At 45.3% G+C, this 22,766-nt stretch overlaps 1 protein-coding gene across 26 annotated transcripts in view; it reads left to right on the top strand.

Annotated features, from left to right (window-relative positions):
- The window catches only part of KCNMA1 (potassium calcium-activated channel subfamily M alpha 1), a 712,564-nt gene that overhangs the window by 575,992 nt on the left and 113,806 nt on the right, over positions 1-22,766 (top strand). For 11 of the 26 annotated variants that reach the window (XM_034662737.1, XM_034662743.1, XM_034662738.1 and 8 more), the window contains one exon: positions 4,541-4,617. In XM_034662737.1, coding sequence (XP_034518628.1) covers positions 4,541-4,617 — 77 coding nt within the window. Of the gene's footprint in view, positions 1-4,540; positions 4,627-8,374; positions 8,384-14,993; positions 15,168-22,766 lie in introns of all 26 variants that reach the window. The other 15 variants (XM_034662731.1, XM_034662730.1, XM_034662747.1 and 12 more) reach the window with 3 other exon arrangements.

The raw sequence follows: 22,766 nt of genomic DNA, 5'->3' as shown, positions 1-22,766 counted from the left end.
GGATGGAAGACCCCTCCACCCCCACCGGGTCCCCTGGAACAGAAGGTTGTGCTCACACCCAGACTGCGAGACACACCAGCCGCGTCTCAACCCCATGTACAGGGTAGCTGGGGAGCACAGCGGCGCCGTAGATTACGTGTACCTCCCAGATAGCAAATAGAACATGAAGCTCCCATTTGTGTAATTCTATTTCCTATTGCATCTCTCGCTAATGAATGTCACAAATACCAGGCAGTCCAAAAAACAAATTACCTCCTGTATTAGGGAGTGCAGTATGTCTCATTTCAGTGCTTTATGGTATTCACATATACATGCTGACACAATCAGCTACAACAGCAGCCTGTAATTTTCCTTCGTGTGTGATGTGTCGGAGCAAATGCTGTCAGTTAGGGGATTTCAAATAGATGAAGACTGCAGAAAACCACAGAAAGGGCCTTGGAGATTTGAATGAAACGAAATAAGTTTTGTAAAAATGAAAAAGCTGATTATGATGATCCAGGATTGAGTGTGTACCTCTCCTACAAAAAAGCAACCAAAGAAGTTAATGGATTTTAGCTCACAGAAACTTTCAGATGCCGTGTTTTAGGAAAAGAGGAGTGAAAGCATCCATTCCAGTCTTAGAAAGGTCACTTTGGGATGAACATTCGGTCTTTTGTCCCCTGTTCCTTGCCACTAAATGTTTTCCTTTTCAAATGACCTTGGCCCACAGTCTTTGATGTAGGAGTCACAAAATGGTGCCCCATTGACTCAGTTTGGTTTGCAGGCAGAATTAATTTGATTCACAGTTTTAACAAATAAATGAGTTGCCAAGAGGAAGACATCATCATCTTTTATTGTAAAATCCCTATTCCTGGTTTCTCCTGAAAAACTTGCAGATCTAGCATCACTGGGCGATATTCTCACACTCATTCACCCATCAAATGTCTTCAGGTCACTCACTTTCTAGAATACTCTGTACCAGGTGCCAGAGAAGCAGTAGTGAACAACGAAGTCCTTGCTCTCAGAGGCTCATGTTCTAGGGGGAAGAGAATTGCAGTTTTGATTATTTATGGGACATTAACGAAAGAATTAATGCAGTTGGGTCACCGATCTAGATTGGGTGTAAGTGAAGGCTGCTCCGAAGGAGCCACATTTGAGCAGAGATGGAGGTGATGGGAAAGAGCCCATCGTACAAGGATCAGAAGGGATGAGGAGACAAGGTGGGGACAATGTTGTGTGCAGGGAGCCCAGGGAAGGAAAGTGTGGGATGACGAGGTAAAAGAGAAAGGCAGGGCTGGCTCCTTAGGACTTGATAGAGGGGTTGGGTTGTTATAAAATGGAGTCATTGACGGTTTTAAGCTAGGGGTATTGTAGTCTGATTACCTTATTGAAAGGTCTCTCCCCTCCATTATAAAGAATGGGATGTAGTGCAGTAGGGGAGGGGGCCCAGAGACGGGGAGACTGCATAGTGTAAGTGAGGGACAGTAACGTGGGCTAGGCTGGTGAGTGGAGGTGCAGAGAAGGGAGACTGATTCAGAATATATTTTATTAGAGAATCTATAGGGCCCACTGGTGGACTGCATATAAGAAGTGAGGGGAAAAAAGAGGAATCAAGAATGAAGCCTAGATTTGGAGCTTATGCAATTGGGTGGATAGGGGTTCCCATCTTACTAAGATGGGGAAAGCTAGAGGAGGAGCAAGTTTGGGGTGTAGGAAATTAAGACTTCTTTTTGGCTATGTTAAGTAGGCGATATGTAACTGAACATACACATAGAGATGGTCATTAAGGCAGTTAGAGCTAAGATTCTGGAGTTTGGGGGGAAAGATGAAGGCTGGAGGTGTCAGTTTGGGTGCCGTATCAGGGAGCGTCCTGGCCAGGAACAGATGACATACCCAAATGAGAAAAGAGAGGAGAGTTTTATGAAGGGACCATATAAAGTTGTGGGCAGAGAGTTAAGGAGAACCAACAGGGGATGGCAAAGCACCCCAGAGCTAGCAACAGAGGTGAGCCATTCTCAGCCCTGAATCTACAGAGTCCAGGGGAAGGAGAGCTGTCAGAACCTGAGAGAGAGGTTGTAGCATACGAAAGGCTGCCTGGCAGGAGCTCAGTCCTCTGTAGTGTGGAGATGTGGCCACCACCAATTCATGACCCAGCAGGGAGGAACTCTCCCTTCCCACCCTCCAGTCTCCTGCTGGTTCTTCCCATTGGCCGAACACAACAGGAAACCAGAGGACAAGGAGACCCTAAAGACCAGCTTTCCAGGGTATGGATCTGGTCTTCTTGATGGTGCTTGTGTTAAGGTCACCAGACAAGGGCCACTTGGGGAAGGGGTGGGGTGAGCAGAAGAGGAAGTGGGAAGGAGAGCAGAGAGGGTTGAGGTGGAAGGAGGGCATATGCAGTAGGCCTGAGGGGTATGAAAAGTCCTCTGGAATCCATGGCCGTGGATTTGAAGTGAGATCAGTCAGCACAGTTGCGTTCCCTCTCCTGAGCTCAGCTGCTCAGGTGCAGGTGTGCAGTAAACTGGGGGCTTTGCCAGGTGAGTATGAGAGAGACAGAGATGTGTGGGGAAGAGCATGGTGCTTGCAAAGAAGTGCCACTTGGCAAAACTCAGCTGGAGCTTAGATACTGTGCTCCTTCTGGGTGGGGGAGGTGTCTCCAGGACTGCAGACCAGAGACCCCACCCCCACCCCCGCTCCCTGGCCCCATCTCACTCGTTAACTTTACCTTTATTTTCAGAATCTAGCTTTAATGCATGAAGTAATCCACTTGATCTTATCAACAATCTACTCAGATTTATCACTGTTTCATCATCTCTTTATTAGAGATGTCTTTAAGACCTTGAGCTCTGGAACTAGGCTGTGTGGACTTGAATCCTGGCTCTGTGTGACCTTGGGCAGGTCATATAACCTCCCTGTGCTTCAGTTTCCTTATCTATAAAACAGAGATAATAATCATTACTCCTTCAAAGGGTTGTTTGAGGATCAAATTCATTAATTCTTATAAAGTGCTTAGAATAGTTCCTGGCCTATAGTCTGTGCTCTATAAATGTTCCCTGTTATTGTTATTGTTATTATATGTAGGAGCATCAAGTCGGGGAGAAAAGTGTGGAAACAAAATGGCTTCCTCCATTCCCCTTTCTTAGCCACATTGCCACTCAGGGCAAATAGTCAGCTACCATTTTTCTTTTCTTTTCTTTTCTTTTTTTTCTTCTTTTTTTTCTTTTTTGCAAGATGGATGAACACTGGTATTTAAAGAAATAGTGATTGAGAAGCTAGGGCAGAAAGAGCACTGAGCTTAGATTTAGAAGTCCTGGGGCCGGCCAAGCCCAGCACAGGATGACTTTGGGCAGGTTGTGACAACCTCCTCAATTTACAGATGAGGACACTGAGTCTTGGGGACCTCCAAAATCTCTTCCAGATCCCAAAGTCTTAATATTGGTTTCCACCTGATGCCAATCATGTGCATGTCCTGTGAAAACATAAAGGAACCTAAGAATAGAACAGTCAAGAATTGTGTTTCTTTCTTTGTAATCTTGGTCAAGGGAAGACCATGTTTATCCCTGGCGTTCAATTTCACGTTGGGAGTGGTGAAGCCAAGGATTTTGTTAGTCCCCATATCCAGAGCTTGTAAGGTTGTTCCAGTGAATTTTATCCCAGTAATCCTTTGTCCCAAAAGGACATAGGCCTCCAGTGCTGTTCTAGGTCCTATGCATTCTGTGCTTGAATGATCTTGTTTTGTCTCATCCAGAATATCTTTGACTCAGCCAATATGCTTGGTAAGCACAGCTTGACACTTTAGTCAAGGGGGTTTTCTTGTTGGTTGCTTCCACTGGGTACCCAACCCTCGAGTGCCCTCTTCCCACCCTGTTGCAGCGCTCAACTGAGCCGTGCTTTACCATGAGAAGAAAACCTCCATTTATTACATGTTCTCTGGGCTGGAGAGTGTGGGAATTGGTTCTTCCAGTTTGAGACCAAATATGGGCTAAGAAATGCCAAAAGAAATTTGACAGAGGACCCCTTTGACTCACCACTTTTGTCTTTCCCTGCCCATCTTCCTCCTTAACCTCTCTCACTTTGAAAAGAAATGTGCTTTCCGAGTGACAAGGCTAATGTGTTTATTTGACGGTGGAACTTGATCCCTGTGGCCCCTTCGATAAATATCTGACCAGACGGCGAGGGTTTCGCAGACGGATTCAACTTCCCCACCAAGGGCCCGGGGCTGGTTGCCTGCGTGTTCTGAAGAGCAGCACTGAATGCTGTGCTCAAAAATGAAAGACGAGCCAGCAGACCCAGGCTGTCCCATCGGCAGCCATTCCCCCAGTTCCTTTTCAAAGGAAAGTTTATTAAAAGAAGCACTAACTTAAATTGCAGAATCCTGTGTTTGAAATAAAAGGTCTTGCAACAAACATTTCCGTCTGTAAACGTCTAAACCTTTCAAAAGATGAAAGGAAATTAGTGCTGGCGTGTTTCATTAATTTGGCATCACGGTGGAGGAAATGTGGTGCTCGTTTCATTCGGGCGGATTATGAAACGTGTCAGTTTTTCCATTCTCTTTCTCCAGGGCATTTTTTTACTGCAAGGCCTGTCATGATGACATCACAGATCCCAAAAGAATAAAAAAATGCGGCTGCAAACGGCGTAAGTACTGTTTCTTTCCCCCTCCCCCTTCCCTTTCCCCAATTTTGTTTCCCTTCTCCTTTTCCTATTAAAGAAACACTAAACATCAAGAGGTTTCTTGAATATGTTTATGTTTCACCCAGCAGTTTAAAGAGACGTGAAAAAATGCCTGTCCTCACTTTATTAGAGCAGAGGATGAAAAATCACCACCATCAACACCTTTGAGTGAACCTAGTGCCTAACCCTCACCTCTGGACCCTGAAGGGGTGCAGAGATGGTTGTGTCCACTTGAATGTAGTCAGATGGTGTATGAAAAGGAGGACAGCTAAGACCAAGGAGGAGGGAGGATTTTTGCATAGTGATTTCCAGTGGATGTGGGACCACCAAATGTGAAGAGGGTTATACTGGGCTGAAAGGGAAACTGAGTCTGAAGACGCTGTCACCCAAATGGGAGCTGATTCTCTTTCCATTTGGGACTGTGGCAAGGTTTGATACCAAGATCCCGAGTTTTCCCTTGTAGTACCCTCAGACTGGCCCAGGAAGAGAACGTGGCCATTACCAATCAGCTTTATTTGCCGTTGCTCCAATAACCAACCTCAAACGCCATTGCTCCTTGGGGTAGACTCGATCGGGCTCATTAGCTTCTGGCGTATCCTGTCTCAAATCTCTTCCAAAGCAGCTTATCAGTAGGACCTCTTGAGAAAGATATGGTTAAGTCAGGAAAGTTGAATCATGAGCTCCCGAGAAACCAGGACTTAAAGTAGGCGTGCCTCGAGAAGGCCGTGCCTCTTGCCGCAATTGCGTTGCATTGCCTAATAGAAATTGTTCATGACCCTAAAGAAAACAATAATAATGATGCCTTCCTTCCTATGGTGATTTAGTGTTTTTAGAGCTCCTTATTTATGATCATTATTTTCTTTGATCCTCACCCCAACCCTGGGTAATTGTCAGGGGATGTTATTAATTCCGTTTTACAAAAAGAGGGAAGTAAGTCTCCAAGTTTAGTGGGAGGATGAGATTGCTAAGAGTCACACAGACCCACCAGACAGGGGTTTAGGCTCACCCACAGGCCTTCCCATGCTGTGCACTTAGTGCTCTAATCATTTTTGCAAGAGAGAAGGGCAAGGCAATGACCTTGGGTGTGATGGGTAGAGCACAGTTATGAAAGATCGCCCCATAAAATACTTTTTCAAAAGTGGAAACCAGATAGAAGAGTGCTATTCCTGGGATATGCCAACCAAAGCAAGGGCTTTTTTCACTGCATTCCCGAAGGGGGACACAGTAACCCCAAACCAGTAAGATATAAATATTACTCTGCTGCGGCATGAAGACGCTCGGTCTCTTAGGCAAATCCCCATGGGAGCATTCTTGGTCTAGAGAAGTTTCTGCAGAAATCCTCAGGCTGGTTCCCAAGTTTGGGGCAGCTTAGGCCCATTGTTTTGCTTTCTCTGCTGACTGAATACACATGGCCCCATTCCCCCCAGCTCAGACATCTTACTAAGATGAACATTCATCAAGGTCGCAGTCAAAGAGATGCTAAGTTCTTGAGGTCTAAGAATTCTCTGATTCTGATGACCTAAGGGGAGCATCTAAGGGTGTGTAAGGCCCAGAACAAACCCACTGCACTTCCAAGCCCCCTGAGTCATTGACACAAAGGGCCATCCTTATCAGGCCATCCAACCCAGCCCTGCTTGGTTGGTTGTGAACACAGAAACACAGCTTGGCTGACCAGGCATCCCCCAGATCATTTCCATCAGAAGAACACAGTACCCCAATGTGGAAGGAAACGAGAGTAACAAATACAAAAGGGTCAACTCCTTTGTAAGGAAGCTCTTGTAGCAGAGGGGTTGGGAAATGCAGGAGAGTGCCAAGGCCAATTATTCATGACCAGATATCTGCCAAAGAACCTGGTCCCGTGGGATACCACTGAAATTGACTTATTGATTAGCCATCCACATATTGCTGAGTACTTTCTTTGTGCCATGTGGATTTTTGGTGCCAGGGATAGAGGGGTGAACAAGGTAACGTCACTGTTCTCCTGAAGCCTTCACTTGAATGAATGGAGACAAAAAATGATCATAGAAACCATTAAATGCAGATAGAGGAGGCTGCCTGAGGGTATGGGGGACTTGTCAGGATTCTGCTTCAGCCAGAAAGGTCTGGAAGGCCTGTCTTGGAAGGTGATATTGAAGCTGAGACCCTGTCCAGGTTGGCTGAAGAGCAGGGGCAAAGGTCAAGAGGCAGGAATAAGTTTGAAGTTTTGGAAGGAAGGAAGGAAAGCAGGAAAGGCCAGTGGGGCTTGTGGGACTGGGAAGAGAGTGGAATGAAACAAGGTCAGAGAGGAAGGCAGGGGGTAGTCCTATAACTGATACAGCCATTGGGAGATTTTGAGCAAGGACACAACATCATCAGTTCCTGTATTAGATGACCTTCATGGTGACTGGAGAGAGAACAGACTCCAGGAAGGCAAAGGTAGAAGGTGGAATGATGGAGAGAAAGTGTTTCTGACCCCTGCTCTGATACTAGAATGTTCCTCCTAGGCACTGCAGTGGAACTCAACAGAAAGCTTTTAAGTCCCTAGGGATGAGGAATAGGCCCCTAGGATATTGTTCCACTCTGGTTCCAGGCAAGCAAACAACGGCTGACTTTAACTTCATCCTGGAGGGAGAGGCACATAATTACTTGAAATAATTTTATTCTCTTCCTTCCCCTTAAAGCTGGTTCAGCCAGTGAAGGGTGTGATCTCTCACCATGCATGGCATGGATTGCCATGGAAGGCCTGTCTCCCAAAGCCAAGCCAGTGTGATAGGGGTCTTGCCCCTGTCTCTCTGTACTCCCTTCCCTCTTGGGCTCCTCATCCCATAGAGGCCTCTGGCTGTGAGGTTAATGTTTGATAACAATCAAAATTGTCCAAATATTGCTCTTCCAAATTAAAAGGCCACAGCAGCCTGTGTTACAGAGGGCAGGATGCCGATGTGCATGCGTAAGGGTGGTCAGAATAGAGTGAATTATTAAACATGAACCTCTCCATGCCTACCAGGGAAGTCAGGAAATTGGGGAAGATGGGTTTGGTTGCAAAGAAACTTTCATTAGAAGGAGCTAGAACTGTGACTAATGCATTGGGGGCAGGGGGGTTCCTGTGCCTCGGAGTGCACATTGCCCGCGCCCTAAGTCGGAGAGGGCAGCTCACTCACACAGTCATTGGTCCAAACGTTTTAGGCCAGGTGTTGATAATTCACCCTAAAATGATACACCTCCATGAGAGCAGAGCTGATGACAGTCATTGGTCTTTATCCGTACCTTCCTAACCCTCCCCTCCCAACCTCGCTCTTCTCCTTCCACCCCCACCCCCACCTCCCCATTCACTTTGAACATTTCATGCCATACTGTCTGGAGAAATATCGAGTGTGGACGTTCCATTTCTGGAAATCCTGTGGTAGTATAGTTTAACTTTTGCATTTCTTTCCATTTCTTCATAGCATTCCATCAAGGAAGAGAGTCAAATTCAGCTGTCTGGCCAAGGAGCAAGCTCTCAGAATCTACTATTTACCCATTTTCTTCTTCTGTATAACAAACCTGGTCTAATGATTTACATTTTTCCCCCCAGCCTGTAAAAGTTTGCCAAAGGGTGGACTCCCAGGGGACAAGTCATGTCTGAATTGATGTGTTTGAAGGAATTTTCTTGAACTTCTAATCATTGACATATTTTTGATTTATTTTTTTTCTCTTTGCTGCCTTGGAATACGGCCCCTACTCTATTTTAACTGCACACTGGTAGTGATATATTGTGAGTAAAACGGGTTCCCAGTAGCCCGGAGTCCAGTTCCCTCTGTCTTTCTCTAGAAGAGATACTTCTTTTATTTTCTGTATAGTTTCAGTTTCTTTTTTTCTTTTGGTATTTATGTTGCATGTAGCAGTGACATCATGCCCCAACTCCCTCATCCAACATGGTCTACAGAGTAGCCTGGAGCTGGAGACCCCCCAAGAGCAGGGAACCACCCCCTCCGTTCATCTTCCCATCCCCCAGCCTCTTGCCACCTTCTGGCACTGTCTTATTTTTCCATCTGAAAATAAGACCTTGACCACAGTGTTTCTCTTGAAGGCCTTGTCTTGGGACCTTTAGGGGACGCTGAATAGGCTGAGGTAATTACCACTATAGTTGTAGATGCCTCGTCAACTGGGGGTCATTGTCATGCTTGCCTTTGATAAATTAGATCTGATTTCTGCTACTGAGCTTGAATTCCTACCCTGAAGGGGACACATATGCTACATATATATTCCTGGGTTGTGATATATATATATGATATGTACCAGTACTTTATATGTAAAAATGAACATTTTTATATATAAGGAGAGAAATATTTTATAGAGAGAGTGATGTATTTATTACAACATATGTACCTTTCTATGCAAGAAAGTGCTTTCTAGAGGATTAATTGAACACCAAACTTTGGGATTGTAAGTTTCTTAAGCCACCTTACAGGAGATAAGTATTTCCACAGTGGTAATTATTTCCTGCAGTCTATGAAGTTCCCTTGCTTTAAAATAAAGTCTTCCTTTCAATCAGTACCCACTAGAACATACCCAGTTCGGCTGTGGGTGTTAGTCAGGCATCCCGGAAGATCCATTTACTTGTTTCAGGAGGAAAAGATGGCTCAAGGACAATGTTCCATTTCGTTAGTGAGCTATGGAGAGGTCCCAACAAGCAACCGTCAAGTCTCTGAGCCCCTAACTTACTCACAGAGTAGGACCCCCCTCACCCAACAAGATGTGGCCGTTTCAGGGCCAGTGTTTCTGTGTGGGACTCCGAGCAACGCTGCCTTCAGTGGCCCCAGCAGCGAGCGTCGTCGGGTCTCTATGCATGTACGTGAGACTCCACTGAAAACGAGACCCACCCTGCAGAGCAGTTCAGTCCAGTGGTCCTGGCATCTGAAGATATCGCCGCCCTCAGAACTCTCCTCGCCTTTGCACCGTGCAAGGGGGTCATCTGATTCTGGCTACTCTTTGGAGTTTGAGGCTACGGAGTGCTCAGTGTACAAACAGAACATGTCAGTGACGTCTTCAGTCCGTCACGCAACGCTGCCGAAATGGAAGCTCTGTGGCTCCCTTTATCAGCAGAATGCCTGGAAGGATGGCTCAAGGCCATGTGCCACTTTCACACCTGCAGAGGCACCTCCCGTACTTCGTGATCCTTCAGAATCAAACAGAAAAGGGGATGTCAATCCCCAAACAACGCTGGTGCCAAATTCCTCTGCCTTCCACAGCCGTGGCGTGGTGCGGAGGGCAGGGTCAACAAGTTCTGTGTACTTAGTGCCACTGACATTAACTAGCGTCTTCTTTCCCCTCTTTCTGTTCTTGGAAAACCCACCTGGAAGATCCTTCTCCTCCCTGCAGAAGCTATGAGGAGGAATTTTGCTAAGTGAGGAAAGACATCATTCCTCATTTACAGGACTGGAAAGAGTGCTCTCTGATGCCCAGCGTCCCATCAAACGAATGTCTCAACTCTGTACCTCGGTGGGGACTCTTTTGTTCCATGGATGCTTCTAGTTCTAATTTTAGTTCTGCTGAGCACGTGAAGAGCATCTTCAGGGTTCGGGCTTGGAATTCATCCTTACTCCCTTGGATTGATTTTAAACATGTCATTGCGATCTAAAAAGTATCCTTGAACTGAAAAGGCAGATATTTTCTTCTTCCATGCTAGTCTGCCTTTGAATTTGCTCCATTTGAACCTAGAATACTTTTTCTCCAGCAGTTGGAAAACTCCACCTGAGCCTCTCAGTCCAGCGCTGCTTTTCCTGCCCCTTCCAACCCACCCTGGAAATTAAGATTCTGCAGTTGGAAATTGGCTGGCAATTTGGTTGCTGATGCAGGAGGCAGATGATGCTGAGCACAGGATAGAGTCCAACTCCCTCTTCATTCCAGGCTTGGCTCGGAAGGGCTAACCGGCAGAGAACCGGAGTGTGACAGCTGATTGTCAGTTTAACGCAGGGAAAGAGCAGTAACGGAACCACGTCTACATCAGCCACTCTCTACGGGTTTCTTTTCTTGTGATCGTGACCCTTGAAAATAGAGGAAAAGTGGTCTGAGAGTAAGTCTGAGAAATCCCCCATTTTTAAACACTTACGAGTAAACAGATAGCTTTGACGATGTCCATTAGGGAAATACTTTTATTTCATCTCTACAAATAGCACTAGGAAGTCATAATGGAAATATTGGATAAATATCCACTTCATTATGGTGAAGGAAAGCACATAAAAGCTTCTTCTCAAATTGTAAAAGGGCTAAGACTGAGTTCTTTGGAGGAAGGTGAGACCCAGGGTCTCATTCTTGGCAACCACTTAACCTCTTTGAATCGGTGGCCCTGGTCCAAGAACAAGAACCTTGCGATGTGGGCCAAAGAGAAAACAGAGTCCCCGGGGGCTTATATTTCTGCTTTCCCAGAGTTAAGCTGGCCTATGGGGCCAATTAATTGAGCATAAAGTTCCAAAAGCCCTAAGATGGAATGACAAGTAGCTACAGTGTTCACACCTACCAGAGACACACTCTTGTCTGTTTCCTGTCTCAGGACCCTTAGCAGGGCTTTGAGGGGACCCAGCCAGCTGCTGCAGAAGTGGTCCCGCTGCTGGCCGTGGCGGCAGAGCCAACGTGTTTGCAAGTTGCCACTCTTGAACCAACTCCTAGAATTCACCGCTTCACAACCACTGCTCCCTAAACACCCCCTGTGAATTGTAAGAACCACTGAACTGAAATGACACTGCACACAGGGCCCCCTTTCTGCTCCCTTATACAGAAAGGCCCCTAGTTCAGGTAGTCTGTTGACTAGCTGCCCTTCCGCACAGATCCACTAGATGTCCTCATAGTTCTACTTTGCATTACCGTTGAAATCCTGGGGAAAATTCCCTTTTCTGAGGCTTGGGGTTTGGGAAGAGAGCGTGGGTGACTATGTGAAAAAGAAAATCAGCAAACACCAAAGGTGAGAGGGCACTTTATGTGTCCAGGGAGTAGATTAAGAAACTTATTTCTGGTTTAAATAAATACTGAAACTTTCAAAGTCGCTCTTTGAAACCTAACCTTGAGAGTTTTAAGTGGCACTCTGCTATCTGAAATTAACCTTCTAACCCACACCAGCTCTAGAAAAGGAAACAGTCAAGGGGAAATGGAAATAAAACACCAGCGGTTCTGAATTTCTGTGATTCGCTAAAACAAAACTGGAGGATTAGGAAGCCAGAGAGAGTTGAAGGGGACAAGGGGTGGTGTTTTCCAAATCAGGAGAGCAACGACTTAATTTTGATATAATTTTATTTTACAACTTAAGAGTATAATTTTGCACACAGTGTCCACATCCTCTAGAACAGCTACCACCATGCGGGCAAATCCTCAAACGTTTTTAGTTCAAGCCCTTGTTCATGACTCATTTAAGGGCCCAGAGGAGGGCTCTTCTTGGCTGGGACACACGTCCTTCAAGCCTGATGAGTCGCTTCAGCAGAAGGGAGGTCAGATGGGCCTTACCTTTTAAGAGGGTGGGCCCGGAAGTGTATAGTGGAGACATCTTGGGGGTGGGGGGTGTCAATGAAAATGGACTATTTCAGAAGTAGAGCGAGAGAGCCGCCCTCCCCGTCGGTGGCATCTTGGTCTAGACGTTGTAATTCACAAAGGTTTGTCAACACGTGGGGCTCAATCATTTTTTAACTGTTTTGTCTTGTCTTTGAGCCTCTCATTGATCATTCTTGCTGGGTTTTTTTTTTTTTTTTTTTTTTTGTGGTGGTGCTTGTTTGTCTTTTGAGATTTCTATTTTGTATTTGGTGTGAGTGTAAAAATGATGACTGGGGAGGAATGACGAGTAATAGCATGTTTGCTTTTTTATGCATATGCTGCTTTGGAATGTGACTGCTTATAATTAACATTTAATCTTCTTATAGCAAATGGTTTTTTGCTGCTTCGATTACCAGTTTCAGCCTGTTCCTGCATGCTAACAATATGAAATTTTAGAACAATGCATGGTCTCCAGAACAGCCAGCAATAACCGTTGCAAACAGTTCCTGAGAGGCACTGGGTTGAAGTTGTGTTTCCTCCTGAAGCCCCTTATCAAGTACGAGGTTTAAAATCACCCATTATGATGGGCTTACCTCTGACAGAATCGTTTCAAAAGTTATTCCGCCTCATCCTCCCTCCCCTTGTCCTTAAAGACGGTATATATAGAAGAACTCTCTTTCCCTATAAATGTGTCAGATTCTATTATTGTATATGAACCCAAAATGGCAGTATGGAAATGAAAACCAGGGACTGTTGCTAATGAGAAGCATAGCATTTCAGAGTTTGATGGGCTTCTCTTCTGCTACAGCATTTGATTAAATTTTTTTCAAAACAATTTATTTACAGTGAAACAAAAATTATCTCTGTTTCCCTCCTCTATGTAAATAACAAATAAATATTTCCAGTAAAAGAACCGAGCCAAAAATAAGCGAGTGGTCTACAAGTTGTCCATCAGATCTGGATGCATGTAAAATAATTTTATTTTTGTGTCTTCAGCTGAAGACTTTCCCCTTTCTTGACTCCAACCACTACCATTTGGGGTGTCTGGGCATTCATGCTGTGCCTTCAAAAGTCTTCCAATACAAATGCTATAGTGGAACTTTTCCTTTCCTTTTTTTTTTTCTTTTCTTTTCCTTCTTTTTTAATTTTTTTTTTTTTTTAATAAAAGCTCAGCTCAGGAATGATGTACCACGCATTGAAGAGGGCTGGGGCTGCATGATGGTGATCTGAACGACCAGCTAGCTAGGATGCTAAAAGAACATGTCACTAAAAATGGGAGCTAAGTTTACAGGAACGGATCTCTCATTCATCTCCCCCAGTGCCTGTTCTTCACAATCATAACGTTACCCCTGCTTGACAAATACACTGTATGGCAAGTCATAAAGGTCTTAGAACAGGACTTGACCCATTTGAGAGATTTAAACCCCTCTTCCTGGTGACTGTAACATTCAAAGAGGGCAAAACCACAAGCCATATTTTAAAGTAAGAGTGCAACCATTCTCCACAAAGAAAAAGAAAGAGGGGGGAAAATGACTTTTAAAATGGAAGGTGTGGGCGCAGGGAATAACACCTCTCCAGTTCAGGCTTACTATTTGGCCGTGATGCTTGGAATAAACACAAGTTCTTCTCCAATCCTGTGAGAGAAGCAGGCCGGTTCATGCTAAGTGATAAGCAAACACGTTTGCCTGTTATAACATCAAAATGAGGCACAAAAAAGCTCCTCGTACTGAAATATAAATTGGCTTGAAGGATAAGGGTGACGTGTCTTGAGAACCACTATGGTGATGTCCAGAGAGTTTTGTAGGTCAGCACTCACGTTGGATCCCCAGGCAGGCCAGATCCTACAACACCAGCTTTAGAAGAGCCATCAATGCTGCACACAAATATAAATAAGATGTTTTATGTCAGACCTAACCTCTTATTCATGTTTTATAATCTCTAATCTATTTTGGCCAATATTTTGTGTATAAGAAAAAATCATGATTAACCAATAGCCCGATGGCTTTCTGAATTTTCGTTGGGTGGGGAGAGAAAAGCAAATGCGATTTTCAGATTCTCCCAGCTTTAAGCAGAAAATACACCCATGAGTAGCTAAATGCATTCCAATAGACCAACATCTCATATGCTTTTGGTGATTTCTTATTTGTGAACTGCCTTTAATGTCAAATACACGGCGTTAGCCTTGAGTAGCTGCATTTCTTATATGGACAGATTTGGATATTTGTTCTGTCAAGAGTAAATTTAAATTCCTGTAGGCATCATGTAAACTCACTCTGGGGAAGTTCAGCAGAGGCATCCTCAGATTCTATATTAACATGTAATCGTTTCACATCTAATTTGATGAAAGCTTGTCCTAGGCTCTGCCTAATGCCCAGAAATGGATGGAAATTAGAAAGCCTACATATTAGATATTTTGCATCTTGCAAAAACCATTTATTGTACCAAATAAGCAATTAATTGATTGGCTGTGTGTATATTTTGACCTCCTGTATTAATTGCGTCAGGGGAAAAATGTTGGTTACATTTTTGCTGTCTCTAACGTGTTCTTCTTCTCATCCAAGAACCCGATTGTAATCAGCCATGCCTGCTTCCTGTAGTCACCCGCTTTACCAAGGGGAGAAAAATAATACACAACAGCCTTGGGGGACGATAAAGGCAATTTATATTTTCGCTGCTTTTTTTTTGATATACAACCAAACTGTTACCCGCAGTCACTCTGCATTTTTTTTTTTCTGGGTCAAGACTGTTAATGTGGACTAAGACCTGTGTTAAATCCCTTTAGCTCCCTTCTAGCTGCCTTGCTGTGTGTGACCTTGCCATTAACTACCGCTCTTCCTCTCCTCCATCCAACCACATGGTGATAGCCAAGATGTCCATCTACAAGAGAATGAGACGGGCATGTTGTTTTGATTGCGGACGTTCTGAGCGTGACTGCTCGTGCATGTCAGGCCGTGTGCGTGCTAACATGGACACCCTTGAGAGAAACTTCCCACTTTCTTCTGTCTCTGTTAATGATTGCTCCACCAGTTTCCGTGCCTGTAAGTTTGACCCCGACACACGGAGTTCCGTGTCTGTGCTGTCTGTGGTATCATCCCTGTCTTGTGTTGTGTGCCCTGTGGTTCTTGTGAGTCCGTCCGGCTGATGTTTTCTTCCCAGTGTGACCTTGTATGTGGTGATGGATATGTCGTCCTCGCTGCCTGTGTCCCCGTGTACCTGCTAGGGAAGGCCTCCCTTCCCATTCTGTGACCTCATTGCGCTTCGGGTAATGGCGTGAGGGCCTGTGATATTAGAGTCTAGTGATAGTCTCCCTCTTTCTCCTTTAAACAAATATAAATGGAAATTAGTGTGACAGCAAATCAAATACTGTATTAAAACAAAGATGTGTGGAAATGCATATCTTAATATTTGGGTCAAGGCTATACATTGGATTGGGTTGCAGGGAGGAAGGAGAGGGAACAAGTAGAGAGAACAAGCCAACTCTACCATTAAATTGCTTTTAGTGAGCTTAGATAATTTCCAAAATACAACAGGGTTAAGATGAATGTGGATTTCTTTCTTCTTTTATTTTTTAAACCTTGTCTTTATAACCTGTATCTCATTCCTTCAGTGCCACATTGTGTCCTATGTTCTGGAAAAGAGTATTCTAAATCTGTAACCCTATATCGACTGGTGCACTCTGGGGCTTCCCTCAGAAAGCTGACTAATTCAAAGAGTCGTTTTTGCCAACATAGAATCTCCCACTTAACTAAGGTCTCCTGTAGCAAGTGTGATTCCAAATAATGACAAAAACCATAAGCCATGAACTGCCATGATCCCCCAGAGTCCACTGCATGGGACTTCGAGGTCAGTCTTCTATGTCACCCACAAGGTCAGGGATGTTAAAGAACCAGTCAAGGTGTGGCAGCTGGCAGCTGGCAGAGCTGACACACACCAGATTCCTGGGACCTCCCTCCTCCTTGTCGGCAGTGTCTATTTCGTGGGTGCTGTACTCATGGTTCAAGGGTGCTGTTACTGGAAGCTCCAGCGTGCACACTGAGGTGCTGGGATGTCGGACGTCCTCTAAGGGCAGAAGAGGCCGTGTTTCCACGTGAAGACTGATCCCAGCCTTCAAGCATGGCTCTCACCTTATTTTGACATTTTTGGTAGCATGAGAGGTAGGAGACAGTTCTTTGTTCTGTGCTTCATCCCTTCTTCTTGAAAGCACCTGGCACATTTATTGGTAACCATATTGCCACCTGGTCTCTCCCCTTTTCAGTGCCTGGGGCTGGATGAACTACACTTTCACCAGCAGAAGTTAATTCACACTGGCACTAGGGGGTGGGGGAAGGGGAAGAGCAGTTTGCTCTTGAGCGTTTATTCCCATAAAGAACTTGCTGATTGACCCGTGCTGGTGACGAAGGTGGTCCCAGCATGAGGTGTCTGTGGGACAGTGATCTATAGAGGCTCCCAGGGCTGAGGGAGCCTTGACGTCACCATATGCAGTGGAGTGGTAGGCTGTGCCACGTGCTGGTGTTTGAACACGCTGTTCAAGTCTGATGCACAATCTGTGCGTCCAGCTGTTTTAGGGTCACTTGGAAAAGTTGTATCTGGGACCAGAGAATCATCCTTTCTTCTTCATAGTTCACTGTTCTTCCAGAACAGTGCCAAGAAACAGGATTCGTTTTTAAAAGTGATATCTAAAAGAGGTTGTATCGAGAGGGATTTTGGGTTGTCCCAACCACATTTGCTTAAAATTCTAGGAAGGAAGTCCCTTTTGGATCTTTTGTACGGGTGCCCAGTGTGAACATTTATGCTTTTATTCTCATTGTGAGAATTCTTGCTGGTTTCTGTGATGCTGCAAGGTGAACTTGATCGCAACCATACAAGGAATTTGTTTGTCTAAGGCATCCGGCAAGACACTAGGTTCAAAGACAGGAGCTGGGGGGAGGGGGAAGAGCAAAGTGGTGAGCTATGGTGGCATAGTTTGGTCACTTCTTTGATTGATGGCAGGGAACGTAACCACCAGCCACCGTGGTTACCCGTCTGCCTAAGGCACAACTTCTTCTGTTTTCAGATAACCACTAGGCTCTAAAACCTTGGCCAGGGATTCAGTGGAGAAAAGGAAGGAGCCATTCGGGCTGTATGTGGTCGTGTCTTGGCAAGAGCCACCCATAGCAATCACAGTAACATGTGTGTCCCCTGTGTGAGGCCTGTGATACCCAGTGTGTGTAATTTCCATTTCATCCAGGAGAAACCATAATTGGAGGGATTTCTCAGTCTGCAATTTAATCCAAGCATTGATGGAGGCCAAGAGAAGAAAAACTAAGGGTGGGATTGTCCCATCCTCTCGGAAACATCCTGTGCGTGAGACTGTTGTCCTTCCCTACCCTCCCAAATCAGCCCCACCGTGGACAACATGGAGCTTTGGGCTGTATGTTAAAGCCTTAACTGGTACTGACAGCTTGGGGATGGGGGGGGTCACCTCCTCCGTTTCATCAGTCTCCCCGCCGTCCTCACGCCATCAAACAAAAGCAGATTTCATCCACCCCTGTGTGAGTCCTCTCACCTTTGACCATTAATAATAAGTTAGAAAAATCCATTCCAATCTGAGCCCCTTCATGCACCCACGTGAGCCCTTCTTCTCCAATTAAAAAATGTCTATCTCTATGCAGAATTCCACTGGCAGAGCTCCAATAGCAATCCCTGGGCTTCCCTTGCTGGTGGTGGGGTTGGGTGGTGCCCATTTGACAGAGCTGGTTGACTCAAAGAGCAGTGGTGAGAGTGGGCTTTTCATTAAATATGAGCAGATGTGAAATGTAGAGGGTTTGACAATTAGAAATGGCAGGAGAAGGGCCCTTGAATCAAAGTGAGGTCAGATGGGCGGATCAGATTACTTCTCTTACATTCTTTAGTTGTTCTGAAAATCATTTTGAATTAGTGTCAGCAGAGCCATGATGGGTTTTGCCCTTTGTCTTTTATGCTAGGGCCGTATTGTTTCCCAAGACACTCATTAAAGGTCATTATATTATTATGGAGCTTGCTTTGGTCGCAGTTTCCCAGTTGAGCCAGTGTGCTTTGGAGACTGCCTAATTCATTTCTCTCTTGCCTTTAGTCTCCCTCCTTGCTATTTTTTTTTTCCTCATAAGGGGAAAGATTTCCGTTTTCAAGGGACGTTAAATTGAAACACAAGTCCCATTATGTGTTTTCTGAAGTGGGAAGAAAAGTAGCCAGTTCCCAGAGGAGTAGTAATATATTAAAAGTGTTCACACAGTTTTAAAAATCTGCCTTCTAACAGCGGGGCCCGCCGCTCGGGGCACCTCTCCTTGGAGGTGCGGCCCTTTACCGAGGATCGGTCGTAGCAAAGTCACGTTCTTTTCTGACAATTGTCTTCTTTTGAACTCAAGAGATGTAAGGTCAGACTGTGCAGACAGAAAGCTCTTCAGGGAAGAAGGACTCCTTTAGAAAAGCAGTGTCAGAAAAGTAAAACACATAGTGACCAGTAAGGATTCATCGAAGACTATGTTTTTGGCAAGACTGGATTAATCCTTCCATGTGGTAGGCTGGAGTCGGTACACAAAGCTTCGTTCTCTGATCGTCCTGGTTTTGTTTCTACGTTAGATGATTGTGGGCGGAGGTACCAGCTCTCCAAAAAGACACGAAGATGATATGGGCCCAGACATTTTGCAAGTAGCCATGTTCTAGGACCATCAGGTATTTTCAAAAAATGATGTCTAGCAGCATACACACATAAATAGAGATGTAGGTTCTAATCAGTACCATTTTGCCTCCATAGAATTTTATAAAATAGTGTTTTTTCTCTGTTCAGAATTTTTTCATGTTGTTTCAGTCTTGCCTGATATCTGATCGCTCAGTCTAATAGAAAGGGACAGTGAAAGTTTGAAGCAGCGACAACGTAGGACCCTATTGATTCAAACCTGCCGAGACCTATGTGACATGGTGCCGGCCACAAACCTTCAGCAGCCCTGGCATGAACAAATTAATCACGTGCTGGAAGAAACACAGATCTTTAGACTTGCACTTGGAAATAGTCTTAGCTCAAGTACATGTGTGATCACTCACACCATCCTTTCAATTTACTAATAGTTTAAACCTGCACAATTACATACACCCTTTTGCAAACTACTGTAGCTAATTTTAAATGGCGTGTGACTTTTATTTCGGGTATAAATCTAATACAGGGAGGCATTCAACTCCGATGGTTAAGTTGAGGGGAGCAGTCCGATACCATTAGGTTGAAGGGACACATACCAAAATCAGTTTAGTGTAATCTTGAGTCTTGTCAGATAATAAACAAAAATCAGCTTATCCCGAGTAGCCTTTGGTTTGTACAGGCAGAGAATTAACATTGTCAATAGAACTGAAGTCACTCGAGTGAACTAATGGCATTTTGAAGTACATAAAATCAGATACGAGGGCAAGGGGTGTAAATAGCTCTACGAAAATGTCTATAACAGGACACACCCTATACTGACAGTCTCCGCTGCCTGTTAAAGAGGGATTTGAGTTAATAAGCTGTATTTAAAAATCAACAGCCTATCATTATCTGATTCCTTTTATGTGTAGTTTTGGGTGACTTCCTCAAACTCCCCCCAAATTGTATTTATTTTACCCCTGGGCCCTGAAACCAAAGACTCTTCCCGCCATGACAATCAGTGATAGAAAGATAGAAAAAGGAGAGCCAAAGGAAACTCAGCTTAAATCAATATAATCATCGTTTTCCATGCATTCTGTAAGCCCATTCGTTCTGGGTCTGCAATTTCTCCCATTTTTCTTGCGCGTACTGGTTACTATCTGTCTCTTCCTCCCCCTCCCTCTCTCCTTTCCTACATCCATGACAGCAAGTACTCTAGCAGCCTTTGGATTCCACTCTAGCTCTTCGCTAGCCCTGGCCCACGCTCCCTGAATTGGCCTGCACTTCATCGCAGGACATGAAAACAGGAAGGCAAGTGGGGCCAGACAGCCATGTAATCATTCCAAGAGACTAACGATGTACCCAGGAGGGCATCTTTGGGCACTTTTGTTGGTAGTGGGCAAGATTACAGACGCCAATGCCTTTCACTTGATTCTATGGGAGGCACATTTAGCAAAGGGTTGACTGGAAATATGCCTTCCACGAGCTTACACGGTGGTCGGCTCGTTAAATCAGCATTGTAAGGCCAAAATCATGCATGGGCAAAATTTCTTTTGGCAAGAATCCCTTGAAATGCCTATCTCTAAAGGTTTTCACTCCTAATAAATAGCTGCTGTCTTCAGCTTAGTGTCAGGTGAAGTACTTGACTTGTACTTGGGGACCTCGTTGTGCCCCCCCCCAAAAAAAAAGTTTATTCTTTACGATAAATATTGCTATGACGAGCCGCCTCTTTGAGATGAAAAGGGACCATCTGGGCAAAAGGCAGCCAACTTTTCACAAGAAATCCTTTGAAACAGAGTTAGGAGACAAGAAGTAGAAAGGTCAGAAGGAGGAAAGACGGAAGGGTCCCTTGTGAGTACCTCTGTCACTTGGACACCTCCCTTCCCAGGAGTACGACACTTTAATAAGTGACTTGGCTCTTCAAGGACAAACTAGAAAAGACGTTGGCATGCCACAAGTAGGCTGAGCAGAGGTCCCTCTGCAAGGTGACATGGAAATTATGTTCGCATTTTTACTTTGGACTGTGGCTGGTTGTCATGATACGCAGCCTGACAGTTCCTACCACCGGGCACCAGGGTCTCCATCTTACCTCCATGGCGGAGGACGGATGTGGCCAGTTAGCTCTCCATCTCCCCCCTTCCTCCACTATCTCAGGCGACAGATGCCAGGGCCAGTCCGCCTTTCACTTGAGCTCTCTTGTCAAGGCTCTGCCTTGAGCCCAAATCCTGACCTTTACTGTATGAAATAAAGTACTGATGAACAAGCAGAGGTTTGAATTAGAGCAGGCTTGGAGCAAATGTCAAGTCCATCTCTGCCTCCCTCCTCCACCTGCACCAGGAGCCTGGATTAGACCCAGTCTGGAGTTTGCAGTGCCTTAGGCTTTATGGGTCTGGGGAGACATAACTTATTAACAAAGAGTTATTAAATTTTTATCAATTTTACAACACAGTGTAAATGCCTCCTATGAATCTACATTGTATTCATTATCATTTAAAACGTTAATTAAGTCAAAGTTGCATTTAATTTCTCTCTAAATGGGCCTCTGGGAAGAGGCTTTTAGAAACATCTGTGGGAGCGTGCATCTCGTGGAGACAGGGAATCCCCCAGCCGGCGTTCAGGATAGCCCCCTGAGTTGATTGCCATCGCGTGTCTTTGGTTAATTTGTTGTGATGCGTTTGGGCATCGTCTCAAATTAGTATCAGACCAATAATGGTGTAAAGTCACTGGTGAGAGTCTTCTGGGGCGGCAGCACGGGCTCCACCGTGTCCTGCCTTCAAGTCCCATCCAGATGGAAATGAGCACTGGAAGTGCAGCCCCCCTGGTCTCAGTCCTGCCCTGGGATTCGCCCTCCTCCTCGGATGGTGCCCATCGCTTCACTAGGATGCTTCCTTCATCTGAGGTGGACATTTGTCATCTGGCCCAACCAATTCAAGACATTTGCCAGCATGCTCGTAGGAAAGATCGTAGAGTTTGGGATCTTTGACTCGCATTTAAGCCTAGAAGCAGTGAGCCTCATGGGAGCCCTTTCCAGAATGGAGTGGATGTGGAGATTATGAACAGATCAGACGCATCGGTGAGGAGGGAAGGGTGAGGCTCGCTAAGATTTGCTGAAAAATCCCTTTCCCTTTTTGAGGGGTGGTTGATGTTTTTGTCTTATCTGAGTAAAGGCCCGTTCTCCAGGCAGGTCTATTATTACACTGGTCCTCCATCGCGCAGAACCTGAGGCTTCTTCATGTGGTGGTGGTAGGTGGCTAGTGCTTAACTCAGATTCCCATGGAGACTAGATTTCGTGTAGTGTCTGCTCTGCCAACATAGCAAGGGTGTGTGTGTGTGCGCGCCTGTGTGCGTGTGTGTATGTTGTTCAGCTTAATGCATAGTGTTTTCTGCATTGCAGACACGATATCCTTTACAAACATGAATTTAATCCTCATTTTGAGTAGCAACGGTTCTTTGCGGTGGAGGCACCTGTAAACTGTGCCATTGACACATGAGACAACAGCTGGGGCTGGGGCTGGGATTCCAGAACAAGCTGGATGGCTCCATGGGCTGTGGAGCACGTTGAGTTACTCAGATACATACAAGGTTGAACCGCTGGCCACTCACCCTGTTTGGCTGGAGCCTAAGGCCTGTGCACAGGGAGAGGAACCCTGAAGGGGTTTTGTTCTTAATCTGCAATACAATGGCATGCATTCCAGGTGTTTGATCAAGAAAGGGACCCCAGAGGCTTTGTTTCAGGAGGAAGAAGGGGCTGGCCTGGTGAGGCCATTGGGCGACTCCCCCCTGAGGGTGGGGAAGACCAGCCAGGGGAGTCTGCAGTCAGAGGAGGCCCAGGGAGCTGCTCTGAAGAGCCCTGGGAAGGAAGGCGTGAGCCACAGCCCCCAGGACTCTGCCGCTGAAGCATGTTATCCACATGCAGATCCGAGAAGTTCAAATCTTTTTAAAGAAAGTTTAATTAATGGCTCCGAAGCAGTTGCGTTTTGGTGGTTGAGTTTCTTGAACTTCACTC

Source organism: Ailuropoda melanoleuca, chromosome 6, assembly GCF_002007445.2.
Source record: "Ailuropoda melanoleuca isolate Jingjing chromosome 6, ASM200744v2, whole genome shotgun sequence".
Classification (NCBI taxonomy): Eukaryota; Metazoa; Chordata; class Mammalia; order Carnivora; family Ursidae; genus Ailuropoda; species Ailuropoda melanoleuca.
The sequence above is the reverse complement of the archived record's forward strand: the minus strand, read 5'-3'. Positions and strand labels throughout refer to the sequence as shown.